The sequence below is a fragment of the Dermacentor silvarum genome, chromosome 2, assembly GCF_013339745.2.
Source record: "Dermacentor silvarum isolate Dsil-2018 chromosome 2, BIME_Dsil_1.4, whole genome shotgun sequence".
NCBI classification, from domain to species: Eukaryota; Metazoa; Arthropoda; class Arachnida; order Ixodida; family Ixodidae; genus Dermacentor; species Dermacentor silvarum.
Genome location: NC_051155.1, coordinates 217403122 through 217427885, shown reverse-complemented (window position 1 = coordinate 217427885; position 24764 = coordinate 217403122). Strand labels below are relative to the sequence as shown.

Below are 24764 nucleotides of genomic sequence, written 5' to 3'. Positions count from 1 at the left end.
TACAACATTATAACAACGAACGGCCATAACATCTGTTTAGAGTCTTCAGTGTTACTGTTTGGTTTTTTTCTTCGAGATGGATAGCCGGAAGCGAGCAGCGAGTAGGCGTTGTGGATAGCATAGCATTCCGCAACGTTAGTACTGTCGAATCCGGATATATCGTACCCACATATAACTAATTATTGTGTATAACGAACAGCAGTAAAATCCCCTTGAAAATGTTTGTATAAAATGTTTATTTTATATATCGAGTTACCTATATGTATATCGAACTTTTTTGTGATCCCCATCAGATTCGATATATCTGGGTTCGACTGTATATCAAATTTCTGTGCGATCCCCTTCAGATTAGATATATCCGGGTTCGACTGTGTATCGAACTTTTTTTTGCGATCCCCTTCAGATTGGATATATCCGGCCTCTACTGTATATCGAACTTTTTTGCGATCCCCTTCAGATTCGATATATCCGGGTTCGACAGTATATCGAACTTTTTTGCGATCCCCTTCAGATTGGATATACCCGGGCTCGACTGTATATCATTGGGCTTACGGAAGAAGCGTGAAACGGGCCGCAGCCGGTGGAACCGCGGCGGCGGCGGGTTGGCCATGGGCAGCCGGATGCTGTTCTCGACGGGGAACTGTCCGTCGTGCGAGGAGGCCAGCTTTCCGCAGCGAAACAATCGAAGCGTGTCGGCCCACGTCTTCGAGGTGCCGTACGTCAGGCCGCCGTCGATCCATGGAGTGATCTCGTTGATCTGCGTCGCGTCCATATCGGATCGAAAAGAAAATCGTCTCAGCAGTTGGATCAAAGCACGCACGATCTGTGACGCAGCAATGCGGGCATAGAAACGCACTGACATAGCGAAACCGGGACATATGGCTTAATAATTGTGGAGAATTTCGGTGGGCTTTGCGGTGATGTCGAGACCGTTGGAGAAGCCTCCTATAGTCTCTTCTTCAGCTATTGTCACCCGCTTAGCAGAGTATATTCTTTAAAGCAGTAAGTTATGAGCTCATTAAGACCGCTTATAATGTCCCTGTACATCGTCCCACGTGTGCTCAGTACTCGCTCTCTCCCTCTTTTCCTCTTGCTATTCCCCCTTTTCCTTACCCCTAGTGTAGGGTAGCAAACCGAACGCTCGTCTGGTTGACATCCCTGCCTTTCCTCTCCTTGTTCTCTCTCTCTCTCTCTCTCTCTCTCCGTGAATGTCTCATTCCGTGCGCCTCTAGATATGAAGATTCTTTGCTAAACGTTCCCTCGCTGAAAACTTCACGTCCGTGTAAGCATCTAACTATAAGTTCACAGCGTGTGGCAACCGCTCCGGCCAAGACAGTGGGTCCACACCTGTCGTCTCGGGTTGTTGGGCGAGTTCCCCGTGCGCACATCGTAGCGAGTTCTCAGGAAAGGCATGGCAGCAGCGCCGATGTTGCGGTACTCGTGATTCTCGGGTATGGGGATGTTGAAGTACTCCGGTGGGCAGCCGGACCTCTGGGCGTCCAGGATTTCTTCCACGACTTGCTGACCTGCGTTATAAGGAGGGCGTCATACTCGTCGGCTCAGCGCTGTAAGCCGTAACGGAAGAGTCAGGCTGTGTCTATAGTATTACGCAGAGCCCTGCCGTGTGCTAGCTCAAAAGTTGTTTTTAAAAAAAAAAAGGTCTGATACAATACACGGTTGTGGGACCAGCGATCTTCAGTCATCAGTTCTCTTCCGCCGCCAGGATAACTTTAGTGAACTAAAGCTAATCTAAAGCTAACCTGGCTAAATAGATAATATTAGTTAAATGAGTTCATAATTTTTGAATGTAGGATGTTACTTGCTATGGGAAAGCTGTCATTGAGCCTAAAACATGTCATTCAGGCACCAACTCCACTCATTTCGCCTGACTCGGCAAACGCTTGGCCATTTTGAAGTCTGCGGTTGTGACGCGGAACATCCAGCCCGCTATCAGCGGAAGCCAACACCCACACGGACAGCTTGCCATTTCCAGGCAGCTGCCTAATCAGACGATGAGCGGAGTTCGTTCCTTCAAATCACTTTTGGGGGCCACGGGAGTCGAGGCGCGCCGGCGCGTAATGACGCGATACTATTGGTATTTCTTGCGGTACGAGTAAAGTGCTGGAAAAAAAAAGTAATTACGCACGAAATAGCGAGCAGAAAACGACTGCATGGAATCGGCTATTCGATGCAATAACAACTTTCCTAACAGAAGTAGCACCCTTAAATCATAAAGTAAAAGCATGTTTAACTAAATATTCGCTAAAGGGCCTGGTAATTAGTACGCAAAAATTATCCTGGTGGCGGAAGAGGATTGATGACCGAATATGGTAGGTCTCATAATCCTATATTGTAGCAGTTCTTCTTTTAACAGTTTAACTAACGTTAGCTCGGACACCATTCAGAAGCTAGGAGGTTTTACTTGCTTTTAACAGTGAAGCCAGCCGTAATTTGTGGTTTGTGGTTCGTATCAAAAAACTATCAAGAAATAAAAGAATATAAACTTTCTTGCTGAGGCGGGATTCGAACCCGCGCACCCACGGTCCCAAGACCAGCGTCGTAACCTCTAGGCTTTACAGCCTTTTTTTTTTTTTTCCTCCACTGAGCCACTTTTTTTTTTGTCTTTTTCCAACATAGGAAGTACCATACACTGAAACGTTTTTTTTTTTTCACAGGTTTCATAACCACACAGAGAGGGAATCATACATCTACATAAAGACCAGCCTTTGCTGCAGGCGCTTCTGCCACACCTGCCATGTCTTGCTAAACTTATCTTCACCGTCAAGCAGCGAACTTGTGTATGTAAAAGCATCACAAAAGTGTGTCCACGCCGGTTTCGCGTTTTCTAGAGCTAGCATGTAGTCAGTTCGTGAATGCAGCACACTTTTGGCACAACATACGAATGGTGTTTGATGTACAGATATACCCAAATTGGGAAGACGTAAAGTTTTTGACAGTTCAACACCAGAAAAATTGACAGCTATGTTGAAACCCTGATATTACCAGGTTTGTATGCAATTTCAATTTGGAGATCTAGGCTTTACAGCCACGCTTGCAGAGCATGCATTTATGCGACCATATGATTGCGTTCGAGCGTCGTCGTCTTCGTCCACAGCTGGCGCGTTCGCACGCTCGTGCTCTGCGAGGTGAAGAAGAGGTTTTGCGCGCTATGAGAGCGAGAGACGCTTTCACGGAGCGGGTCTGCTGGAACGCGTTGTCGTCATTGCAACGCGGTGGAACGCGGTGTCGGTGTTGCAAGCTGCGCTATGCAACGCGCAGTGACGGCCGTAAGCCCGAGACGCGCGAAAAGAAATTATCATCATCGTGAGTAATAAGATGAAAAGTTCGCGCGCACTTCCGGAAAATGCTGGGCTATGATCCCCCTGCTGCGCTATTTCAAGCGTTGCGCGGCTGAGTGCAAGGTTAAGCGATATTTTTTTTTTCTTTCTGGCAGGCATAGTGTTGTAGTGCACTAATATGTTTATTGAGCTAAAATAAAGGGGTGCTAACTGAAAGGTGACTTCACCACAGGGTTTATAGCGTAGTACTCAAATTTGCGGCGAAAAAACAAGCCCTTTGACATCATGCACACAAGCAACGAGCAATACAAGCTACCGTTATTTCTTTGAACTACTGATGTAAATTAAATAAAGATAGAGTGCCGATTTATTTAGAAGTTGTCGGCCTTGTCGAGCACAAACATCACCCCCAGATTTCTCAGCCACACCATCGGCATTTTCCAAAGCCGCCCCGTGGCTTTGGAAAACACGCCAACAACATACTTTGCCTCTCCAAATCAATGCCTTGGGAGGGTGATTTGCTCATCAACGGAATGCCGAACGGCACTTGGCGAACGTACCTTAGTTTCGTCAAGAGGATCCTCACCGAGGACGATTCGGATTCAAGGCAGAGATTTTGCATCCATCAAAAATCACTTACTCTCTCTCTCTCTCTCTGAGTAGGATAGTGGGAAGCGTAACTTGATTATTGCATACTAGTCCGGAGACAGGTATAGAGAAAAAGAGAGAAAAAAAAGAAATTAAGAGTATCAAACATAATTAACAAATGAGCAGTAATATTGCAGATCGAATTTTTCGAGTAAAGGTCGTACAGAACGAGTAACGTTGTCCTCCAGGCACTTGTACTACCAAAAACTACCTTCCAAGACCAGAGGCCTAACTCTCTGTCATGGGCTTCCTTACCGAAGAAAACGAGGAACGCCGTCTTTCCCGTCCTGGACAGGCCTTCTCCGAAGTTTCCCCGCATGGTCAAATTGCTGATGGTGAACGGGTTCGGCCGATTCTGGCCATTCGGCCTGTACGAGCCATCCGAGTACTGCGCCGGGAACAGCCGGATGAGGTGTCCGTCTGCCGGAGTAACAATGACGATGACGACACACACACAAAAAAAAGATATTGTCATAGTCGCAAGTATAGTACAAACTTGCGTTTCCGTAGCAATATGATAGTTATCATAAGTTATGGCAATCACATTTGATATAAGACAGGTATGATACTCAAAGGTGAACATTCGACTGAGATTTTCCTGTTTGGGAACGACTAAGTGAATGAAAACTTGAATCCCACACACCAAATTTTAATTAGAACCCGAAATTTCGGAGACGCCCAGACTCCTCTTCCTCTACAGGGGTGGGACGGCCTGAGACTTAGCAGTGTTAATAAGCATTTCGGTCGTAGTTGTTCGCGGCGGCTCGTAAGGCTTGCGGTGACCCTGGGCTGACCTTTCGGGGTCGTGGCGCATCCTGAAAACGACCACGCATGGTTCAATAACGCTCGTGGCCCGAGCTGTTGGCGCGCACCAAAGAGCTTCGGGGGGTCGAAAATAGTCCGCAGACCTCCACTAATACTTGTGCTGCCTCATTTCGCAAACGTTGTATTCTTCGACATAAACTAAAACAAGCGCATCCTGAAACTGAACTTCATGCATACTCACCACTCATTAGACATAAAATGGAATACCCCTGCACCGTCTGGGATTATTACATTAAGCACAATATTAACGCACTTATAATCGTTCAGAGAAGCAGTTAAGTTTATTTTTTCTAAGTGTCGTGGAACCGCCTCACTCGCGACTCTCATACAAACACGTGCCATCCAGACATTGCAATTTCGGCGCAAAGCTGTAAGGCTTAAATTAAGGATAATTTGAACTAACGTTTTAAATGATCCTTTTTCCAGCACTATAGGTGAGTGGCACACTTATCCATTTGGCACACTTATCCATTGTCATTGCTAAGCGGTATTGATTCTTTATAACGGGTATAATTACTGATGTCACACTCTTGGAATTGGAATGTGATTTGTTTATTTTCTGAATGCTTGTATACTTTTCTTTTGTACTGTGCTTTTCAATCTCCTGTCTGTGCCCAGCTGGGCTTGCAGGATCTTGTAAACAAACAAACAAACAAACAAACAAACAAACAAACAAACAAACAAACAAACAAACAAACAAACAAACAAACAAATAAATAAATAAATAAATAAGTAAATAAATAAGTAAATAAATAAATAACCCTTGCAGGACGTGAAACACCAGCAATAAATTGTTTACGCCCCGAATTCCAAGTGTGCACTATACAACAGGTTAGCGTTGATTGCCTTTATTTTTGTGAGTATGCACGTCAGGTGCTCCGCAAGAAAGACAGAGACGTTGAATTTAGTAAGAAGTTGAATATGTTAGCCTGACTGACGGCCTGGCACGCTGATCCAGCTGTTGGTTGAGAGATGATGTGAGGCAAAAGCGCAACCACACACGCATACAGCGGCACATACACCCACAGGATTGCGCTCATACACTCTCTCATTAATACCAGCTGCACGCCAACGCACGTCAAACTTCAACAAACCGAACTGCCGGCACTAGAGTGGTTCGGCCTGTCATGACGTCAATCCAGCTATCGTCGAGTCATGTAATAGTGCTGGAGGTGTTAACGACCTCCGGCATGACGTCCGTTCAGATAGTTCCTTTACCGGCTGTTTACTAGCTTCCTCAATTCGTCGAAGCACAGGAAGGCGTATAGCTCTGCAGAGTAATCATAAACCGAAAATTGCGTCACAGCAGCCTAAAATATCGATGTGGATCCTCAAGTGACTGCATTTTAAGGTGTCGCATTTGAAAGACATCTCTATTTTTTATTCTTTTATTTTTTTATTCGGCAACCTCCTCAGTTTTCCTTTCATATGTGTCCTGTAACATCCTTCATTGAATCGTCAGTTTATATACGAGGCGTCTGCTTTCCGCTCGTGTTTGCAAGCGCACGTCACAGTTACTGCTGTAAGCCAGATATCTGGGCAAGTGGGCACATTAGGATGGTCCATCAGAAGATCCGTGAGTAGCACCACAGACACATACAGAAGGGTGAAAAGAACTGCACTAGTGCTAATCCCCAACACTGCATGAAAAACCTGTGCTGTCCTTCATTTCGTCTGTGTCTGTCACGCTATACTCTTCGTGGACGACGGCCGGATTCGGGGCAGCACTCTCCGCACGTGTGTTGTGTGGTGATCACCATATTTTCTCGTCTGCAGTCCGCAGGGACTAATTTCGGCTGAAAATAAGTTCTGTTATTTTTTTCGATCTTTTCTTTTTCTACAGTTATTTTTCTTTGATTTCGTACGACACCACATCATAATATTATTAGTGTTATGAAGTCTTAACACAGTATCACTGGTACCTCAACCTGTTGTATATGGCCAAGGCACATTTAAGACAAAAAAAATGGCTGTGGTTTAGTTCTGGTTAAACCTAGTCGAGTAGCGATAGCTACAGACCCCCGGCTGCGCTTAGGCTTCGCTTGTAGTTATACATGTTATTATTAAACTTAGTGGTTTCCCACTAGACTAAGAAAGGAGAGACGTTGTGGTCAACCAACGGGTAAAACTGTATTTTTCGAACCATGAAAACGCTTCTATGATCCGTAAAGTAATTGATCTTTTGTGGCGCGGGGTGTGACGTCATACAGAGGGCGCAGGCAGCGCCCAACGGCAGGAGCCAAGTTTGTTCTAGTAACGTTGGGCAGGAGCGGTGGCCGCGCTACAGTGGCTAGTTGCCGCGCGGCGACCGCGACCAGGAGAGTTGCTGGAGAATCGAGGGCCGTGGTGTGACGTCACAGTGCGGCCACGGCTCAAAGTGCGGCGAAGAGGCGACAACCTGGCGTAATGCAGCTATCGCTACAAAAAGTAATGAAGGCTACCCTTCGCGCAGTGCATGGAGTTAGTACTGTTCGACTTTTAAGAAACGATTTTTTAGAGCTAAGTCGTGTGCAGCCCGCACTTGTAGATCGTCCGCACTGCGCGACATTTCGGCATTTACAAATGCATAGTACGCAGACTATACCGATAATTACGGCACCTCGTTTTTCGCCCATGCATTTCACTCCTGAATGATACGCTGTTCTGCCGTACAAGAGCGGCCTGCGAACGGCAGATGTCATCTTCACCTACGAAGCAGGGGCCGTATTTACAAAGCGTTTCGCACGTAAGAGCTGTTTTGCCATTTATCATCTGCATTCGCTAATAATAAGTCTAACATCACTGCTGGCTGACGTCTGCTCTTACTAACAGTTCTAGCGTATAATACGTTTCGTTGTGAATACGGTCCTATAGGTTTGGCCCTGGCGCTTCAGAAGCAACAGATTGTGAATAACGAAAACGCGAGAAATGGCTGGACAGTAGGGTTGCAAGGATCCTATATATTATCTCACTTTCGAGAAGCACCCGGTCGTGGCAATTAGCAGGTGGTTACCTGCTGATCCCAGCTCCGGGTGGCTCGGATTGTTGTACCACCCGTCGTAGCCTTCAAACTCTGTCTCATGTCGGGGGTCGATGCCGTCCAGCAGCCAATCGATCAGGCTCTGCTTGATGTCAGCTGGCTTGTCGCCTGGAAAAAAATAGAAATGGGATAGAATAGAATAGAAATAGAATTGAATTGAAATGGAAACAGAAACAGAAGAAAGCTTTAAATCAAGCCAAAACAGCGTTATAGTTGATCCAACGCCGAATCAACACCGATAACAATGGCACAACGACGGCACGACGACGGCTCACACTTTTCTCGTACGTGGTTCCAGCAGCCATAACTGTTACGGTACTTATTGATCGCATTGGACTGGCGTCTTACTTTTCTTATCAGTGTGCGACTGATAGCGATCTCCGCCGTGCATCATTTTGAGTCAGGGAAGAAACCATAAATTTAAGCTACGGCCGTAGAAAAAAAAATGAATTACACGACTTTCCTTACTTTAGTTTAACGCTCATTCTGCAATTGCTACATTGACGAAAATATTTTCAACACTCAGTACTTTATAGGTGGTCGGATAATTTTAGTGCTTACCTGCAGGGAGCTAGCAGCGCCTGAACATTTGTATATCTTTCCGCGCATCTGTATTTGTGTGCGTACTGCTTCGGTGTCTTTGACGCTCGATACTGCAGTGATGTTTTCACATTCAACTTGGCTCTCGATGTCTTTCGTCATTTGTTTTTTTTTTGCATAATTTGGTATCATGAAGATTACGACTACCATCGCCACTTCCTATTAGTGCTCTCAGGTATCCATATTAGAGGATAAATTGACTATCAGTTTTTCTACTCCCCTCTAAATATATGATGCCGAAATTGCTACTCCCGGCGGCGTAGGAGTCGATGGATATGGCTTGCCCAACTACTCACAAGCAGTAAACATGCCTCTTCGGAAATATATACATGCCATGTAATTACCAAGACTTGCGTTATAGGTAACGTCGCTACATCCACCCCCTCCCCTCTCGTTTTGCTGAATGGTATATCTTCTGTGTGGTTTCTACGCAGGGGGCTGCCTGGAGAGTCCAGGGAGATATATATAGTTACGATTCCTTCTTCTCGGTGTCGGCGAGCGCACGCCTCAAGAAAAGCGGCGGCTAATGATTTTCTATTCTCTCTATTATTATTCTCTCCTGTAGATGAATAAAATGGACCAAGAACGCCACTCGAAACAGCCTTACATAGCCGAACTACGAGGAAGACCTCAGTAGGGGGTTTCCGTGAGTCTACGCGGACGTTTTCTTTACCATTCAATTATATTTGTATTGTATTGTCGTCGCCATGGGGGCGCTTAAAAGAAAGCATTTTTCGTATTAGCGTACAGACAAACAGACCAATTAACAGGGAGAATTCTTAACAGTTAAAACCGTGTTGTATAATGGATTGACCCAAAACGCAGCAGTGGCAGTGCTCCAGGACTGGCGTCCAGCTCACCCGTGGGCGACTGTGTGGTGGTCGTTGCCGACGACGCCGGCGTCGGTGCGGTGGCCGCCGACGTAGATGACGGAGTCGTGTCCTGAGCCTTGGACCTAAGAGGAGCCGTCACGAGGAGCGCGCCTAGCATTACCGCTAGGGCCGCAGTTGTAGCTGGAGGCCGCCGCATGGCTGTGGTGCGACCTTAAGGCAGGGCTATATTGAATCGCTCCTTCCCCCGGAGTTTCGGACACTGGGGTCCGCGCGCGCACCTCGATCTTCTCCTCTAGCTCCCGTTGCTGGAGTTGGAAGAGCGCGTTCGAGCGCGCCACTGCAAGGGAGTCGGCTGCGCGCGCGCCGGATGTGCGACGACCGTCTTGCAATGGTTCGGGCGGATGTGGAATGCCGTGAAACTGCGGCGCGTGCGCCGGATGTGGACCAGGAAAATAAGCGTCCCGCTAGCGACTTCCTCTGGATCTGAGCTCGAGACGTTGCAGCCACCGGAGCCCGGCGTTTGTAATACCGCGCGAGACGCGTACAAGTGATCTAAAGACGCGAGGTGCGAGCGGGGGTCAGAGAGACTGTCGACAGGGGCATCCAGGCAGGCCAGCGGGGCAGCAGCGGTCAAGAGCGGCACGGCGCTAACTCGCCTGACTCGCGCGCGAACTGCACAGCGCGCGTGTACGACCCTGCGTGACCACAGCACGCTCCCGTTGCAACGTGAAACGTTGTCCAACGCGCTTTCCGGTGAGTGCATGAAGTGCCCTGCTCTTCGCGGCGTTTTCGGCGCCTCTTCCATATGGTTGAAGATGCTCACGGGCAAATACACGATGCAGTAAGAACCGCGAGCACACAGGGACGCAAGATGGTGACGTACCTATTCTCTGGTTCTCTCTGTGTCCTATCTTGGTGCCGTTACTTTCGTTCTGATTATGTCTGTGTAGCTACGACGGGGTGAGGCAAAGACATAAGCGTAGAATAGGCGTTGAACGTTTTTACTGGAGTATTGTGAAGTTGCTCCTTGCGCGTGTTCTGTGCCACTTCAGTCCTTTCCCTTCATCGTCAGCGGTGACCTCTTCGTATGTGGCAACCAACCCCAACTGAGCTTCTCGTTTGTACTTGACTCGTGCGTAACTAGCGTGTGCGGTCCCTGATGCATGTGTCATGCACAAGCATTTGCGATCCATATAAATACCGAGCTCATCGTGTATGACCTGAATAGAAGCGCGCACTTGGTGTAAAGTAGACAAAGCCGCAAGCAGTATACATACGGTTTCGATTTATATATGAAGTGGCGCCTTCTACATAGTTACAATGCTAAAAAGAATGTACATCTGACTTTAAACTGAGCTCAAACACGCAGGGCAGGAAATAACCATGTCATTATGCAATATCAAGCACAACAAGTTAACATATTGCGCAAGAGAAAAGAGGATAGAGATATTTAAGGAGACCTATAGATATTCTCCATAGTTTAGCAACTCAGGATATGTCTTGTTATTGCCGACGGTTTTTATTTTTTCCTATTGTTGCTTATTTTTATCAGTGCAAAGATACACTCTCGTCGAAGTGCACGTACACGTTTTTGAAGAAACGTTGCATGTTGAACAAAAAAGGATTTAATATGTATACGTTTCTGTGAGTACGTGTTTGCCACATTTCATGAACGCACAGCGAAAATAACGCACTATAACCGCCGTTCTTGGTAGTAGAATAAACGAATTTCTACTCCTAGCACGTTTTCTCCCCAAACCAGCGAACCATGTTGTCTCTGGTGATGAAATTATGCAGTGGTCATTCGCATAGTCATTCATAATGTGACACCGAAATTTACCGACTACCAGCTTGCACCCAGTTGGGTCCCCGCCAAAGGATCGAAAGGATACCTTTGACAACCGTGACGTCAGAGGGACGTCTAGTCCGGACACGCAACTTGACGCTGCATGCCGCTATCTCCCACATGCCTTCCCACAAAAAGAGTACCGGCGGACGCGGTCATCAGAGTGCTTGTGGTTTTCTTTTTATTTATTTTTCATTTTTTGTGTTCGAAGGCGAAAACAACGTGACCCCTCGTAAGCTATAGGACCTATCAGAGTTATTTTGAAAGCACCGGCAGCAGCGTGCGCATCCGGCCCATATATAAGCGCGTATCTTGTTTATAGCGGCGGCAGGGAGGCTAAGCGCATTCGACAGCATAATGCGTGGATGGAATTAGAAAAGCAATTCAGTGCAGTAGTAGTACAACAGGGGCAGGAGGATGAGTGTTCCGCTTGTATTAAGTGGTGGGGAGGGGGACATTTCCTGCCAGGCAGACACCGTAACAGTTTCGCTCGAGGTGTACGCTCGGATCCGAATTCATCAGCGCATTGACGTGCGGTCTTCGCTAATAACATGTCCAACGTCACGATTGGCTGGCACCTGCTCTTAGTGACAGCTTTATTGTGAGTATGCCTTTTGTGAATACGAGCCCTCAACTATACCGCGGCAGAAGGAACTCAGGCCCATCGACACTTCTTACATTTTCAAGTGTGTCGCCCTCCCAAGTACCGACCGATCCAATTTTGCTTAGCTTCTGTCGTTTGCATGACATCTGCATGACGCGTATCCAGCATGACACTCCTGGTGTTGCAAATCACGCCATCCTCCTGTTCAGAATTGAGACAGTTTTTTTTTTTTTTTTTTTTTTTTTTTAACAACGCCGTGGCTTAAACAAAGGGACTTGTTCTTTTAGTGCGTCTCACTATAGAGAGAGAACGAGGCTATGCGGTCGGACTCGGGACAGTGCCTGACCCTAATGGTCACGGTTCGTTGTTCAGTGTGTTGCCGCGCAACATTCGCATTGCGAATGTTGCGCGTCTATCCAATCGGATAGACCAGTCCAGAAGCTCCCCTAGCACCGCAAGCGAGCTTCCCTGCTCGACACCGGAGGCTCATGGGTGCTCTGCGGACAAGCGAGTAATAAGGCGCCTCAGACGCGCCTGAGTAAAGTAGCTGGCTCCGGCAGCATTTTACATGATGCATTTGTCGACGTTCTAGCCGTCTATGACTCTGTCACATTGTAGGGAGGGAGAGAGTGAATCAACTTTATCGTTGAATCGCTTCGTTTGCGTGGGCAGCTCCTTCGCTCCAAAGTGAGTTGGTACTCTCAGTCCAGGAGTCGAACACTGCCCTTCTCGCTCGGTCGGCTAGCTCGAGCTGGTCCGTCGACTCCTAGCTGGACAGCGCAGCCTCCCGTTGCCGTGTGGTGAGGCGTGTTACGGGTTGGTTACGGACGTGAGCTTTGCTGCGCTTGCGCATGCTCATAACACATGGTATATAGGGCGTTGCGCATTCGTCGCCGTCTAGGCATTCTCCGACATTCCGTTCTCTCACATTGTATAGGTTGCGGTGGCATCGAACGTGTCGTGGAATCGCCGTAGTCATGGAGACCACGTATGTAGTATGAAAACTGACGCTTGTGGAAACCTTTGCACTCGCCTTACGGGCCCTGGTAAACATCGGGAAGAATGCGCTGGCACCTGTCGGCTGAAAATGGCTGATACTTTTCTTTTTTTTTTTCTGTTCGCGGGTTATGAATGCAGCAAATGTGCAGAAGGGAGCGGGGAGAAGATGTAGAAGTTCACGCCTGGACTTCACAAATGGTGTTCAGAACAAATGCAGAATACTATATTGAAAATTCTGAAACGGGCTCATGTGCTGCATTTGCAAATCATGTTCGAAATCAGAATAACGGTTTGCTATGCAGTTAATTATTATTTAGGAGATTTAGTGCAAAATAAAAAAAATGGAGGAGTCCACGGGGGATAGGAGGCAAAATGGTTAATTGGTGAATAACACTTCATTAGTCTGCCATGTACTAAAGCGCAACTTAAGGTACGGCTGTGAACGTGTTTCTAATATTCCTCCTTCATGATACTACTCCTTTGTCACGCTTCTGTAATATATTTTCTTTACTCTGGCCTTTCGTATCCCTTTCGTTTTCAAAACGAATGTCCTTCTATACATAGAATTCAGTTCGTCTAACATTTTAATATGAATCTCTTCCATATTTTAAGTTATTAACGACATCCCCGCGAGCGTCTTATCAACGACATCTGGACCAGCGTCTCCTCTAGCGCGGCCGTGGCTGCGCATGGCGCGACTGAGTGTATACGCTGCCCACGCGCCCTATCTTGGTGGTAATCTACGGCGGGTGCAAAACTTAAGCGAGCCGAGATGGCTGGTGGCTGCACGGGCGCTACCTTCCCGCACGCCTAGTGCCTGGAGTCCAAGTAATCTCAAGTTTCGGAGACGCGTTTAAGCGAGAGGCAACACAAGCGTTCGCTCTCCTCTGTTAGCGCTCATCACGCCAGCGTATAGTGTCATCGGGTGTTCGTGGTCCTCGAGTGAGATCGGTTCATGTTTTTCCGTACGTGTGGCGCCATACCCGCTGATTTTATTAGTAAGCGAATATTTACTGCACTTTATACCACTGATAAAACTACGAACCTTACTTCGTGCAGTAGTCAACACTTTACTGTGGCTATTAATGCTTCGACTTTTAGGCGAAACTGCAACTTTAATGCGTATAGTATTCTAGGGCTACTTCCCTCGGAAATATGTCTGTCTGTTGCTACTTCCGACGGGTCAAACAATAGCGTCTCTGAAAGGCAACAGCTTCCCTCGGGACTTTTGTCTAGCTTAACATGTGGCGTTCTCTAACCTTCATTGACACACCAGTGACGCCATGGGCAGCAGCGAGTACATGCCGAGCGCCTTGTACTCGGCGCTGCGGGACAAGCCGTTCCCGACGCTGTACGGCGAGAACAGGAACCCGGTGACGGCGGACGTGCTCGAGGCCGGGCTCATCACCGCCTTCTGCATAATCACGCTAGCCTTTCTCCTCATCATACCCGGTGTCCGAGCTGGACAGGTGAGCAGGAGGACAGGTCGAATCCACGCTACTATTATTCACGTTATCGTCTCTGCAAAACAAAAGCAAAAGGAATGTGTACGAGCCACGCCGTAACCTGTAGTAGCCCTGGAATGACAACCGAGGCAGCCTTGAATGCACAAACCGTTTAAAAACCCATGGGCCAATTTACTAATTGCTAGGAAAGCTTTGAAAGCACCGAAAGTTGTGGAGTGATAAACGTTAAAACATTGCTCGCGCAAGTCATTTCTTCTTCAGTCGAAAACTTATAGTGGAGTAATTCAGTGTCACTTGCGCGAAGCTCTATTTAACCGTGGCCGAATTCAACCGTATGGGTAAAATTATTCGTGCAAGCCGCCGTTCCGTGGAATTGACTAGCAGGGTAAAATAGGGATAAGTGTAATAAATATATCATTGATAAAATGTTACGTCTCAAAGCTGCATCCTAGATGAGGTAGTTCTAGATCAGCTCTGGCTACTTAAGGGTCTTAATGTGCACCTAAATTTCAGCTAATGAACATTCTTGCTTTCCACTTGTTTCGGAATAATTGCTACCGTGGCTAGAAATATCAGAACGCTATAGATAGTCGTCGCCGTCGTCGTCGTCGTTGTTGTTGTTTACTGTAATGAAACGGTGACGTGTCGTGTAAGGTTAGGTACAAATGCTGCAAGTAAAATGGGCAAGTTCGAAAAGAAAAACATCCCTCACTCGACGCACATACCGAAGTGGTCGCTCGCGCTGTGCTCAAGCACTAAGCTGCCCAAATACTATATGCCTGCTGACCCGTTACAGTGGCTCGTTTAGTCAAGTGGAAAAAAAAAAAAAAGAAAAAAAAAAAAAAAACATACGCGACCTTCTTTGAGGGAGCGGCGGGTGGAGAGGGGAGCGCTCGGCGCGCGCAGACAGAAAAAAAAAGAAGGTGTTGCGTCGCTGACGTCACCCGGCGGCGGCGGCGGCGGTTGTAGCGACAGATTCTATATGGCGACAGTCGACCGCGAAGCGAGAGAGGCGGCGATGGAGGACGCTCGCCCGGGACCTAGCGGATTGCGCGGTAGGCCTCGGAGGTTCGGTGCGGCCGAGGATGCTCGCCGGGCGAGAAACCAGATGCGACGTGTGAAGCGGCGGGAGCAAGGCGTTCGACCGCGAGTGCTAGCTGCTTTCCCCTGCTGAGAGGATGCAACGTAAAGTCAAAGAGAAACGTCGTTGGCGCGAGTCTGACCACGCTATACGAGCGCGCGAAGCCGCAGCTAAGTAAGCGTCGAAAACGAGCCGAAGAAGCCGAACTGCGTTAGCAGCAGCGCGACGATGCGAGACGGTGCATTACCAAGTGTGCAGCAGACTTTCGCCTTCACATGTCGCAGGAGTGTAACATGCTGCCAAACTTTTTTATGCCGACGAAGTGACCTTCGTTCGCCGCGATGTGCTAGACTGCTTAGTTGGAGTCGTTGGAATAGAAAACGAAATACCGCGCCCGCGATTCACCTGCTGACAGGTCTATTAACGTGTGCTCGCATGAATACAACGTACTCCTCTAACACCTCCCCTTTCGTTACATTCCGTCAATTTTCTTCGTTATCGGTAGCCTTTCCCCTTAACGTGTGAATAAGTTGTAACTTACAAGTACATGCTGACGTGTCTCTTTTTGTTCTTCAGAAGGCAAATGTGCTGATACGTACCCTCGTGAGCCTTTTCATCGGGACTTTCATTTTGTGTAAGTAATGAAAATGTCATCGCTTGAAATAACTTTGCTGCTTAAACGACTTCAGCTCATAAACCACTTGCACTTGCATTGAGCACACGGCCTTGTTGAAGAACAGGAGAAAATGTAATATGAAAGTTTCCTCACTTATAATCAAGCATACCGTGACCGTGTCAAACATTGGAAAGGGCGTATATTTCTTACCATTTCTATTTTGAATATATGGGGTTGGGAAAATGCACGTAGCTTACTTGTTTATTTCTATTAGTTTTCGTTCATCTCTGAGTAAAAAGCACCATTCAATCGCACTACGGTAAACGTACTTCATCTCGCCTTAAGTATATCTTTTAAATAAAAATTTGATAAATAAAGGAAGATGTGCGTTTTACGGCTTCGGTGCGCCTTAGTATGAGACAACTCAGTGTAAGCCGCTTTGAAAAAGCATCCTAGAGTGGCTGCAAGAGCTTTTACGGAGGTAAAATTGCATCGTCACTGCACATTTCATTCCTGTCTCTTTCGCAGTGTGCAACTTCGGCCAGGAATGGGAGTACTCGAGGATCCACGCAACCACACCTTACAAGGCTTTCAGTCACGAAGAGTTGAACGCGGAGATAGAAGTAAAGATTGGCCTTCGAAGCGTCAACATAACACTGAAGAGTAAGCGTGCCTTGAGTAAGCTTGCGGCTTTTCTTCGAAGTGCTCGCGGGACACCGCTGAGGTGACAGTATACTCAAGCCGCAACTATGTGCAGCCTTCACTTCGAAAATAAGCACCACGGCTGCAAATATAGAGGCGGAGTCAGGGACTTTGGACACTCCCGGCCCCAAAGTTTTTCGTGTGATGAACGTATCTTGTCTCGCAATTGTCAGCTAACGAATTCTTTTTAAGTATAACTGTCATAAAAATCTATATAACGTGGCCGCCCTAGATGGCTGAAAATCCCTCCTTTTCTTGTCGTGAAATAAAAAAAAATGAAAAGAAAATTGTGGGTGCCGCACAGGTCTGCGCTCATGTCTCGTTTGCGAAATGTAACTGCGATGAGTAGTCGTACGATTAGCCAGCAAGTTTCGCATACTTCTTTTGTTATAACCGCCTGCCATTGTTCGATGCTATACACAGCTATCATCTTCTCGTGGTTCTAATGAAGAAAACAGCGCTAAAAAACACGGAAGAGAAAGGAAGAAGACCGGACGAGCGCTGCCCGTCTTCTTCCTTTCTCTTCCGTGTTTTTTATATAGCGCTGTTTTCTTCGCTGAATTCATATGAATGAGCTCGCGTTCAAACCCTTTTAAGTTCTCTTGGTTATCGCAGTTATTTAGAACTCTTCTTGCGTATACGAGCGGCCTTAAAGTCTTTCCAGGACATCCACATATCTGAATTCAAGTTCATGAGCAGAAAAAAGGCTAAAATATTTCATTGGGACTTAAACCTGCGTTACGTGCGCCTGTGATTATTTTGAATTAAATGTTTTGCTCCTTAATTCTTCCAGACGAAACCATCTACAGTGGAACTGACGGAGACCAGGTGAACTACAACGAGCGGTTTTCGTGGGAGTGGCAGCAGGGCAGGCAGGGGTTCGGTCCTCAAGGTGCGTAGTCGATGTACACAAAATGAACCGGTTTGGATGGGAAACGCCCGTTTTGCATTCAACCAACCGTTATACCCATGTGCCATCTCGAGCTTTACTTTACTGTTGAATAATAAGTGTCTAATTTATTTACTTGGACTCGGAAGAAAATGCTACCATGAGGGGAAGTGGAAGTATCTGAATGTTTTGTCCTCGAGTGGCTATTCAATGGGCGCCAACTTGCCTTTTTTATTTCTTTTTCTTATTACAGCTTTGCCGATTTTAGCCTTCGAAGCTTTAAGTGTTGACGTGTCGTTTGATCGTCGTGATGCGCAGCCGGTCATTTCAATCAGGAGTTCCGGGAGGCGCAGGTACGCGGTACCCCTCTGCCGATTCTCTGGATCGCCGAGTACTTCACGTTCGACGGCGAAGGCATCCGTTTCGGCAGAAACTACCGCATCGCCGGCTGGTACACGCACATACTCCTCTGGTGAGTTCATGCACCGGTACACGTGGGCGAGCATCCTGTGTACCACTCCAAAGAGGAACCGCTTCGAATGCAGTGTCCTGCCGCGAATCGTTTAACTACTCCTTTTTGCTTTGAAATCTATAGGTAAGACTGCAGAGGCAATAAAGCCCTATAGTTGTAGGCACGTGGAAAATGTGCTCTGGAATGTCCATGTGCCCAAAAGCAGTTCCTATGATAACCTTTACCGCATTCTTATTCATGAGAGTATATACCAACTGAGGAAGGACTCGAAAAACAAATGGGCTTGCAACTAACGCCAAAAGGTAATGGAGTGCCTGTTTGCCTCGAGTATACTCAAATGGAAGGTTAGTGAAAGAATAAGTCACATATAGAAGAAGAAGTAGTTTAATGATTGGAAAATGTAGAGAGGTCGGCCGGAAAATGGAGCATCTGGCCTGCTACTCTACGTAAGGGAAGGGGAAGAGGGGAAGAAAGAGGGTCACAATGGGAGATGATAATGGGAGGAACTAGGTGAAAGGACACATTGCATAAATGTTATCACAAGCGTGAGTCCAGGCCTGTGTCAACTAAGAAACGTGAAAAAGCACCCATTGCCTCTATCGTCTGCCAACTCTGTGACCCTGCGCCTAGCAAGAGGTCCTCCGACAGTGGTCTATTGTATAAATGCCTCAAGGTCCTCAAATGCCAGTGTCAGTCTTTCGCGCGCGTACTCAGGGCACACCACGAGCACATGGTCTATTGTCTCTACAACACCACACACTGAACAGTCCGAGGAGTCTGTCCGTCCAATTATGTGCAAGTATTTGCGCGTGAAAGCGACGCCTAGTCACAGTCTGTGTATCAGGCATGTATGAGGGCGTCGAATTCCACGCAGAACAGGAAATTGCATATCGGGATCCAGCCTTTTAAGGTGGACGTGACTAGCGTCTGGCTGGGCCCAGTATGTTCTCGTCGCATTCCTCTATAATTTTTACAGGAGGCATATGTCACATAGAGAAATTTAAAAGATACTGATGAATACGATTGTAAGTACAGAATGCTGTCCTAACAATTAATGATCGATGGGTAAAAATAAAGAACATTAATAAAAGTGGTGGTCTCATCGCTACGCTCATGGCGCGCACGCTCTGATCGCGTGTGCCGGACGACTACCGCGGGTTTGAAGCACTCCGAACCGCCATGCGTACATGTAGGCCGCCGCTGCGCGAGTGCGCGTTCCGCCGGTCCCAGCTAGGGGAAGGTGAGACCGCGCGCGCAGCAAGGGATACCCTAGGTGAAGCTCTCGAGAAGGACCAAACAACATTTATTAAGCTGGGGTTCGATACAACGTAAGTTAAAGCAAGGCATCCGAATCTAACTCTAATTGCAACGCAAAACATGGCCTAATTGTTGCCGGTGGCCGCTAACGGCGCACCGCGACGGAGAAAACAAAGAACCCAGCAGGGAGAGGCCGCATACCCTTCGGCCAGTGCCTGCCATCGCGCACCTCACAGCAGAGAAAATGGAAACAAAAACAGAAGAATAGACGGGGGCACGATCGGAAGGCGCTGTCTCAGGACATCGAGACGACGGAAGAGTGCCCGCACCCGCCGAACCCCGGACCCCGACGAGCCAAAGTAACCATCGGCCGGCGGCGGACGAAGGGAGCCGCCGCCGGCAAAGAGAAACACGTACGCACCTTCCGACGCCTGGATGTGGTCTCCTCGGGCCCCGCCTTGCGCCCGCGTACCCGGAGCGCACGCAAGCAGGGCCCGAATCCCGCGAAAAAGTCGGCCAATGAGGGGGGCCCGTTGACCTTGCCGTGGGCGGGATGACTGCCCGGTGACAGTTTTTAAATGCAAGAGCATCTTATGCTCGGGACAGTGTCCGTTCTGCGGCGTCCGCACCCATACTGCGCATGCGTAACTCTCCCTCATTCTCCTCTCCTACGCAGGTGAGCGCTCTCATCCTCCCCTCTCCCCTCTCCGCCACAGGTGCGGTGCAGCAAATCATTGCATATAACACTCTCTCCCACTATCTCCCTCTCTCTCTAAGGGTACGCCGGTAGGCGGCGCAAGTGTCGCGGCGCAGTATAAATCACGCGTTCGCTGTGCTTCCGTCATTCTCTCTCTGTGCAACGATGTGCGAAACGCCATGAACAACGTCAACGTCGGCGCTATAGTTGCAGCGGCAGCGCCATTGGAACGCCCCTTAAGAAAACTAAAAGAAGAAAAAGAGGGAGTTAGCTGAGAAGTAAGTATACATTTAGAAGCAACCAATAAATGCTGATATGGAGTAGCAATCAGGCATCTCCTGTGCAACACACACCTGCTCTTCAGAAAAAAATAAGGAATGGAAAAAGTACGTTTCAACAGATGTCGTTTATTTCATCGCCGTGCGCAAAAAGTTCATTGATTGGTTGTTACGACCGAATGCTGCACAGTGGAGTGTAAAGAACGCCGTAGTCGAAGGCTCTGAATCAATTTTGACCAGCTGCATTTCTTTGATCTGTACCGAAATCTCAGTGCACCGGCGTTTCTTGAATTACGCGTTCGTCGCCGTATAGGTGATCAAACGTACGACCTCGTACCGCTTGAGTGAAGTGAGGGCTCAGAGCGCAAGACCGCCTGTGCGCAATTTATCTTATAACTAACAAGTCCTACGTACGTCGTCCGGGATCACGCCGAATATACCCGCTCGTGGCCTGCATTTCTGTGGTCATGCGCTTCTACCTGTGTAGTGCTTACATCTTCAGTTTTGACGAGCCTCCATCGTTCTCACTCAGTTGCGCACGGCACGCATAATGCTATAGCACTGTCTATATAATCACCGCTTACACGCAGGACCGCGTTCCCGCTCTGGGTGATCAGCAACCTGGTGTTCTTCAGCGTGCTGTGGTACGGCGCTTGCATGCTCATGCTGACCGGCGCGTGTCTCATCGCCGGCACAGTGGTCTACGCCAGCGTGAGGAACTTCAACCCGCTCGAGATTCCATTCTACGACCACGACCACCTCGTCCATATCCGCATGCACTACGGCTGGTGCTTCTGGATGAACCTCGTCAACGGTGCGTGCATCATTGGAGGCTCGCAGCTGGGCGCTTGCAGCTGGGCGCTTGCAGCTGGGCGCTTGCAGCTGGGCACTTGCAGCTGGGCACTTGCAGCTGGGCACTTGCAGCTGGGCGCTTGCATGTGGGCGCTTGCAGCTGGGCGCTTGCAGTTTGGCGCTCCGCTCTGAGGCGGGCGCCGCTTCAAACTTCACTTAGCACCCATAAGCGTGAACGTTTCTAGAACTGGTTCGTCCGTGTGTCGCTTCGTTCGGCAGGTCTGGTTTGCCTGGTCGTCGGTGTTGTGGTGCTGTTCATGGATCTGCGATTCCCAGACGTCATTGCGACCTTCTTCGACATCGACATCCTCCAGGACTACGAGGAGATTTACATCGGTCGGTGCCCACTTTTTAGAACTGCTGTTGTATTTTGACTACAATACTGCTGGAATTGGCTACCGTATCTGTCTGTCTGCCCGTCCTTCCGTCCGTCTGTACGCACAACTATATATATATATATATATATATATATATATATATATATATATATATATATATATATATATATACTGTGAGTATTGCAATGTGTTGCAAGTATTATGAAATATTGAACGTTTTACATGATTGATCGGACTTGGCTGTACGGCTAAATATTCGGCACATACACTTCACTAACACACAGACTGCACATGCAGTGCTCCAGAATGTTAACTGGAACGGCAATGCATTACACCGCACATTTTGAGTCCGTTTTTCTCGGAACTAGGAATGCACAGAGTCTCCAGCAATTGCTTATTATTTGCGTACTGACTGACTTGAATTATGCAATTATATCGTGTCATTTAAGTAGTTAATTAGGAAGTTAAAGCGAAATTTGTTAATTTTGAGTGCACTGGCGATTATCGCACAAATTATTTATGTTCGCCATTACTTCGAATATTGGTCAGCAAAAAAAATTAATTTTCTCGTGAATACACTAGTTTCCTGAAATAGTCCTGAAATAGCTGGTATAACGTTGTTACTCAGTGAAAAAGACCAATTGCTTATATCCTTCTTGGTATACCTGATCGTGGACGCCGACCAGCTTCGTTGCTGCTGAATTTTCATATGTCGGAGTTTTAGAAGTAGCGTACCCAGGCTATATACTTAGACGTACGCAAATACCTGAACTCGCTTGCCTTGTTCTGTACGCCCAGTCGATAGAATCTCCTAACCTTGGGTCCAAGGTCCAAATTATTTCTAACGTTTCGCAATAGCCCTGTATCATCGTAGCTTTCTTCCTGCTCATTCCATCCATTAAAGTGTTTCGTATTGGCGCTTTTTATTGGTACTTTTTCACGCACCCGCTACAGTGCCTGTGGAGTTGGCGAAGGTCACGACGGATGAAAAAAATACAGCGGCGAGTGACACTGCCTTACTCTCGCCTAGCAACTCCGTGCCCGACTATGGAACAGATGGGCCAGACTACGTGAGTGTTGGGCACGCTTCCGTATAGGCACGTTTCAAGTTTGAACTTTACTTGCTTATATTGCAGAAGGAGGAGCAAGAGCATAATGATCTAGGCCTGACAAAGCCCCCCTCGCGTTTCGCGTGATAACCCAACCATACCACTCATTTTACGCATTCCCTACTGAAACGTTCCCTATATGCCATTCCTGTAATTCCGGACGCTTTCCGTATAATTCTCACTGAATATAATATATTGGTTCTTGAACGAATACATTTTGGGCCTACCAGAGCCACAAAGGGCTTGACGGGCAGTGCCCCCCAATCCATCTTTAATACAACAACAAGCCCCTTTTAATAACGACAGCAAAGTCATATGGATCCCGTATGAATTCTGTATATTTTCCATAAAAACGTGCGGAAGACATGAAATTATTGGAGTGCATATGAAGCATTTCAGTATGGTTATTTTTACTTATTGCGGTTTCGTTGTGGTAAATCTTTACATAGAGAAGAAGTGACTCGAAAGCCTACATATAGGGTAGCGGATAAAAGAGGTAAAAAATAGGGTTCCGTATAAATTCCGGACGATGATCCGCAGACACAGGTGTCCGATTATTGGCGGGGAATGCTATGGCGGCAAGCTCTGCATTAGGCTTTTCAGCGTGTCTCATCTTGCTACGGAAGTGTAAAGATAATTATTATTGCTATTATTATTTGTTTTGAAAACGTATCGGCACTAGACAGGAAAGGGAAAGCGAGGAGCAGGCTAATAATAAATTTTACACTTAAATAGCAAGATGAGACACGCTGAAAAGTCTACTGCGGACCTTGCCGCCTCAGCATTCCCCGCCAAAAATCGGACACATCAACCTGAACGTAGAAAAGCATGCATGCAGGCTCAGAGTTTTTGGAGCCGCCACGTGCAAATAGCGTACATGTTTGGCACATTGCGCGCGCCCGTTCTTTTTGTTTTTGTTTTTCTTCATTCTTTATCGAGCGTATGCACAATGGCTCGTAAACACTTCCAATGTCGACCAAAGTTTCCATGGCTGGTTGCATGTATAGTTTTCACAGAGGTTGCATTTTATATAGTACGGCGAGCAGCAGCGATACTCCATAGGAGGTGCACTCACAGTGTCGCCCTCTGGGGGGTGTCTGTGCGCGTGCAGGAGACTGCCGCACTGCGCAAGCGCAGTGCCTACAACCGCTACCAGCGGGTTTCCGTCCGCAAGCCAGCTCCCGCACCACGAAGGCTTCCCAACGTGCCGGCGGCCGTGCAAGAGGAAGAGGATGACGAGAACCCCATCTACGAGAACACGTTGCAGGCCCCAGAAAGGCGAGCGTTTCTACTGCATTTTACAGTTATGGGGTAGGAGAGTGGAAGCCATAGTTGGCATCAGTCAGTGCATCAGTCAGTTGGCATCAACCAGGACCGCGATCATCCGAACGCACGTGTACCTGCTCCGCATGTTCCTTGATCAGTGTCAGAGCGTCGTCTTCTCAGCATTTCGGGCGTCAAAGCGCGTCCCGAAACAGTTCCAGACACCCCGGGGCCGGGACGACGTAAAACTGTTTCAATCTGTTTTTATTCCAAATCCGCCATTAGCCCTCCGTGATAGGTCAAAGTGGCTCGGGCCCCGCCCATGTGTCCTACACTTAAGGAACTGGAGATAACCTATGCTCGGGCGCTTCCTTAATTCGCAGGTACGACGCAGGCTCCAAGGAGAACATCCTCATGGACACGCTCAAGCGTTAGACCCACGTGCACCCGGACAACTTCATTCACGCTTTCAAGAATGGCCAGGCGTCGTCGCAACGCAGCCCATCGTTTGCACACGGCGGACTGCGAAGAAACGTCGAGAAGCATTTCATTCCAAGGCTCTACACGACTGGAAGCAAAACGTCCGTAAAAAGACGAAATGTTTGTTCGTTTCTGTTATCCGCCCTTTCATTCGCAACAACAATTTGTTAATAAACTGCATGTTCGATAGCGCAAGCGCTTTAGCGCACGCGGTTGTACATGGTTCTTTTTCCGTGCGAGTGACTTTTTCGCAAGATGGTCCTTTTTTTTTTTTAATAACTTAGCAGCTTTAGAAAAAAAAAGTACCATGCAAAAGAGCACGGCTGAGAGAGAGAGAGAATAAACATCTTTATTGAGAGATTATTTTACGGCTGACACTTTCATGCACCAAGCGACTCACGTGTCTGAAAAGCGGAGACTTGGTTTAAATGCTGGGACGATGACTTTGAATATAGTCAACACAAAAAAAAAATTAAAGAAAGGAGTAGGGGACGGGAGGGGGGCGATGAACTCGAGTTGAAGCCGGGCCCGTTGTGAGTCGCACTCGTGCGAGACAGCAATTGTCGTTGCTGGTCCATGCCAGATTTTTGG

General features: G+C 47.7%; 2 protein-coding genes across 2 annotated transcripts in view; one reads left to right on the top strand and one right to left on the bottom strand.

Moving 5' to 3' along the window:
* LOC119442650 (dual oxidase 2) overlaps positions 1 to 9566 on the bottom strand; it is a 58351-nt gene extending 48785 nt beyond the window's left edge. The window contains exons 1-5 of the mRNA XM_037707606.2: positions 9252 to 9566; positions 7765 to 7899; positions 4203 to 4367; positions 1348 to 1526; positions 553 to 757 (exon numbers count right to left, since the gene is read on the bottom strand). Coding sequence (XP_037563534.1) covers positions 553 to 757; positions 1348 to 1526; positions 4203 to 4367; positions 7765 to 7899; positions 9252 to 9420 — 853 coding nt within the window. The 5' untranslated portion in view covers positions 9421 to 9566. The remainder of the gene's footprint in view (positions 1 to 552; positions 758 to 1347; positions 1527 to 4202; positions 4368 to 7764; positions 7900 to 9251) is intronic.
* Positions 9567 to 11574: 2008 nt separating this feature from the next.
* Positions 11575 to 24376, top strand: LOC119442651 (dual oxidase maturation factor 1). Its single transcript, XM_037707608.2, has 11 exons — positions 11575 to 11671; positions 13950 to 14142; positions 15797 to 15854; positions 16365 to 16499; positions 17332 to 17430; positions 17746 to 17899; positions 20722 to 20945; positions 21203 to 21319; positions 22276 to 22391; positions 23542 to 23708; positions 24077 to 24376. The coding sequence occupies exons 1-11, from the start codon at positions 11622 to 11624 to the stop codon at positions 24126 to 24128; spliced, it is 1365 nt and encodes a 454-aa protein (XP_037563536.2). The 5' UTR covers positions 11575 to 11621; the 3' UTR covers positions 24129 to 24376.
* The last annotated feature ends 388 nt before the right edge of the window (positions 24377 to 24764 follow it).

What these genes read in the sequence shown, in the direction of transcription:
- LOC119442651 (XM_037707608.2), top strand. Translation starts at nt 11,622, where the DNA reads ATGTCCAACGTCACGATTGGCTGGCACCTGCTCTTAGTGACAGCTTTA. An exon ending in CCGGTGTCCGAGCTGGACAG is followed by an intron (nt 14,143 to 15,796) that starts GTGAGCAGGAGG and finishes TTTGTTCTTCAG; the next exon opens with AAGGCAAATGTGCTGATACG. An exon ending in TACACGCACATACTCCTCTG is followed by an intron (nt 17,900 to 20,721) that starts GTGAGTTCATGC and finishes GCTTACACGCAG; the next exon opens with GACCGCGTTCCCGCTCTGGG.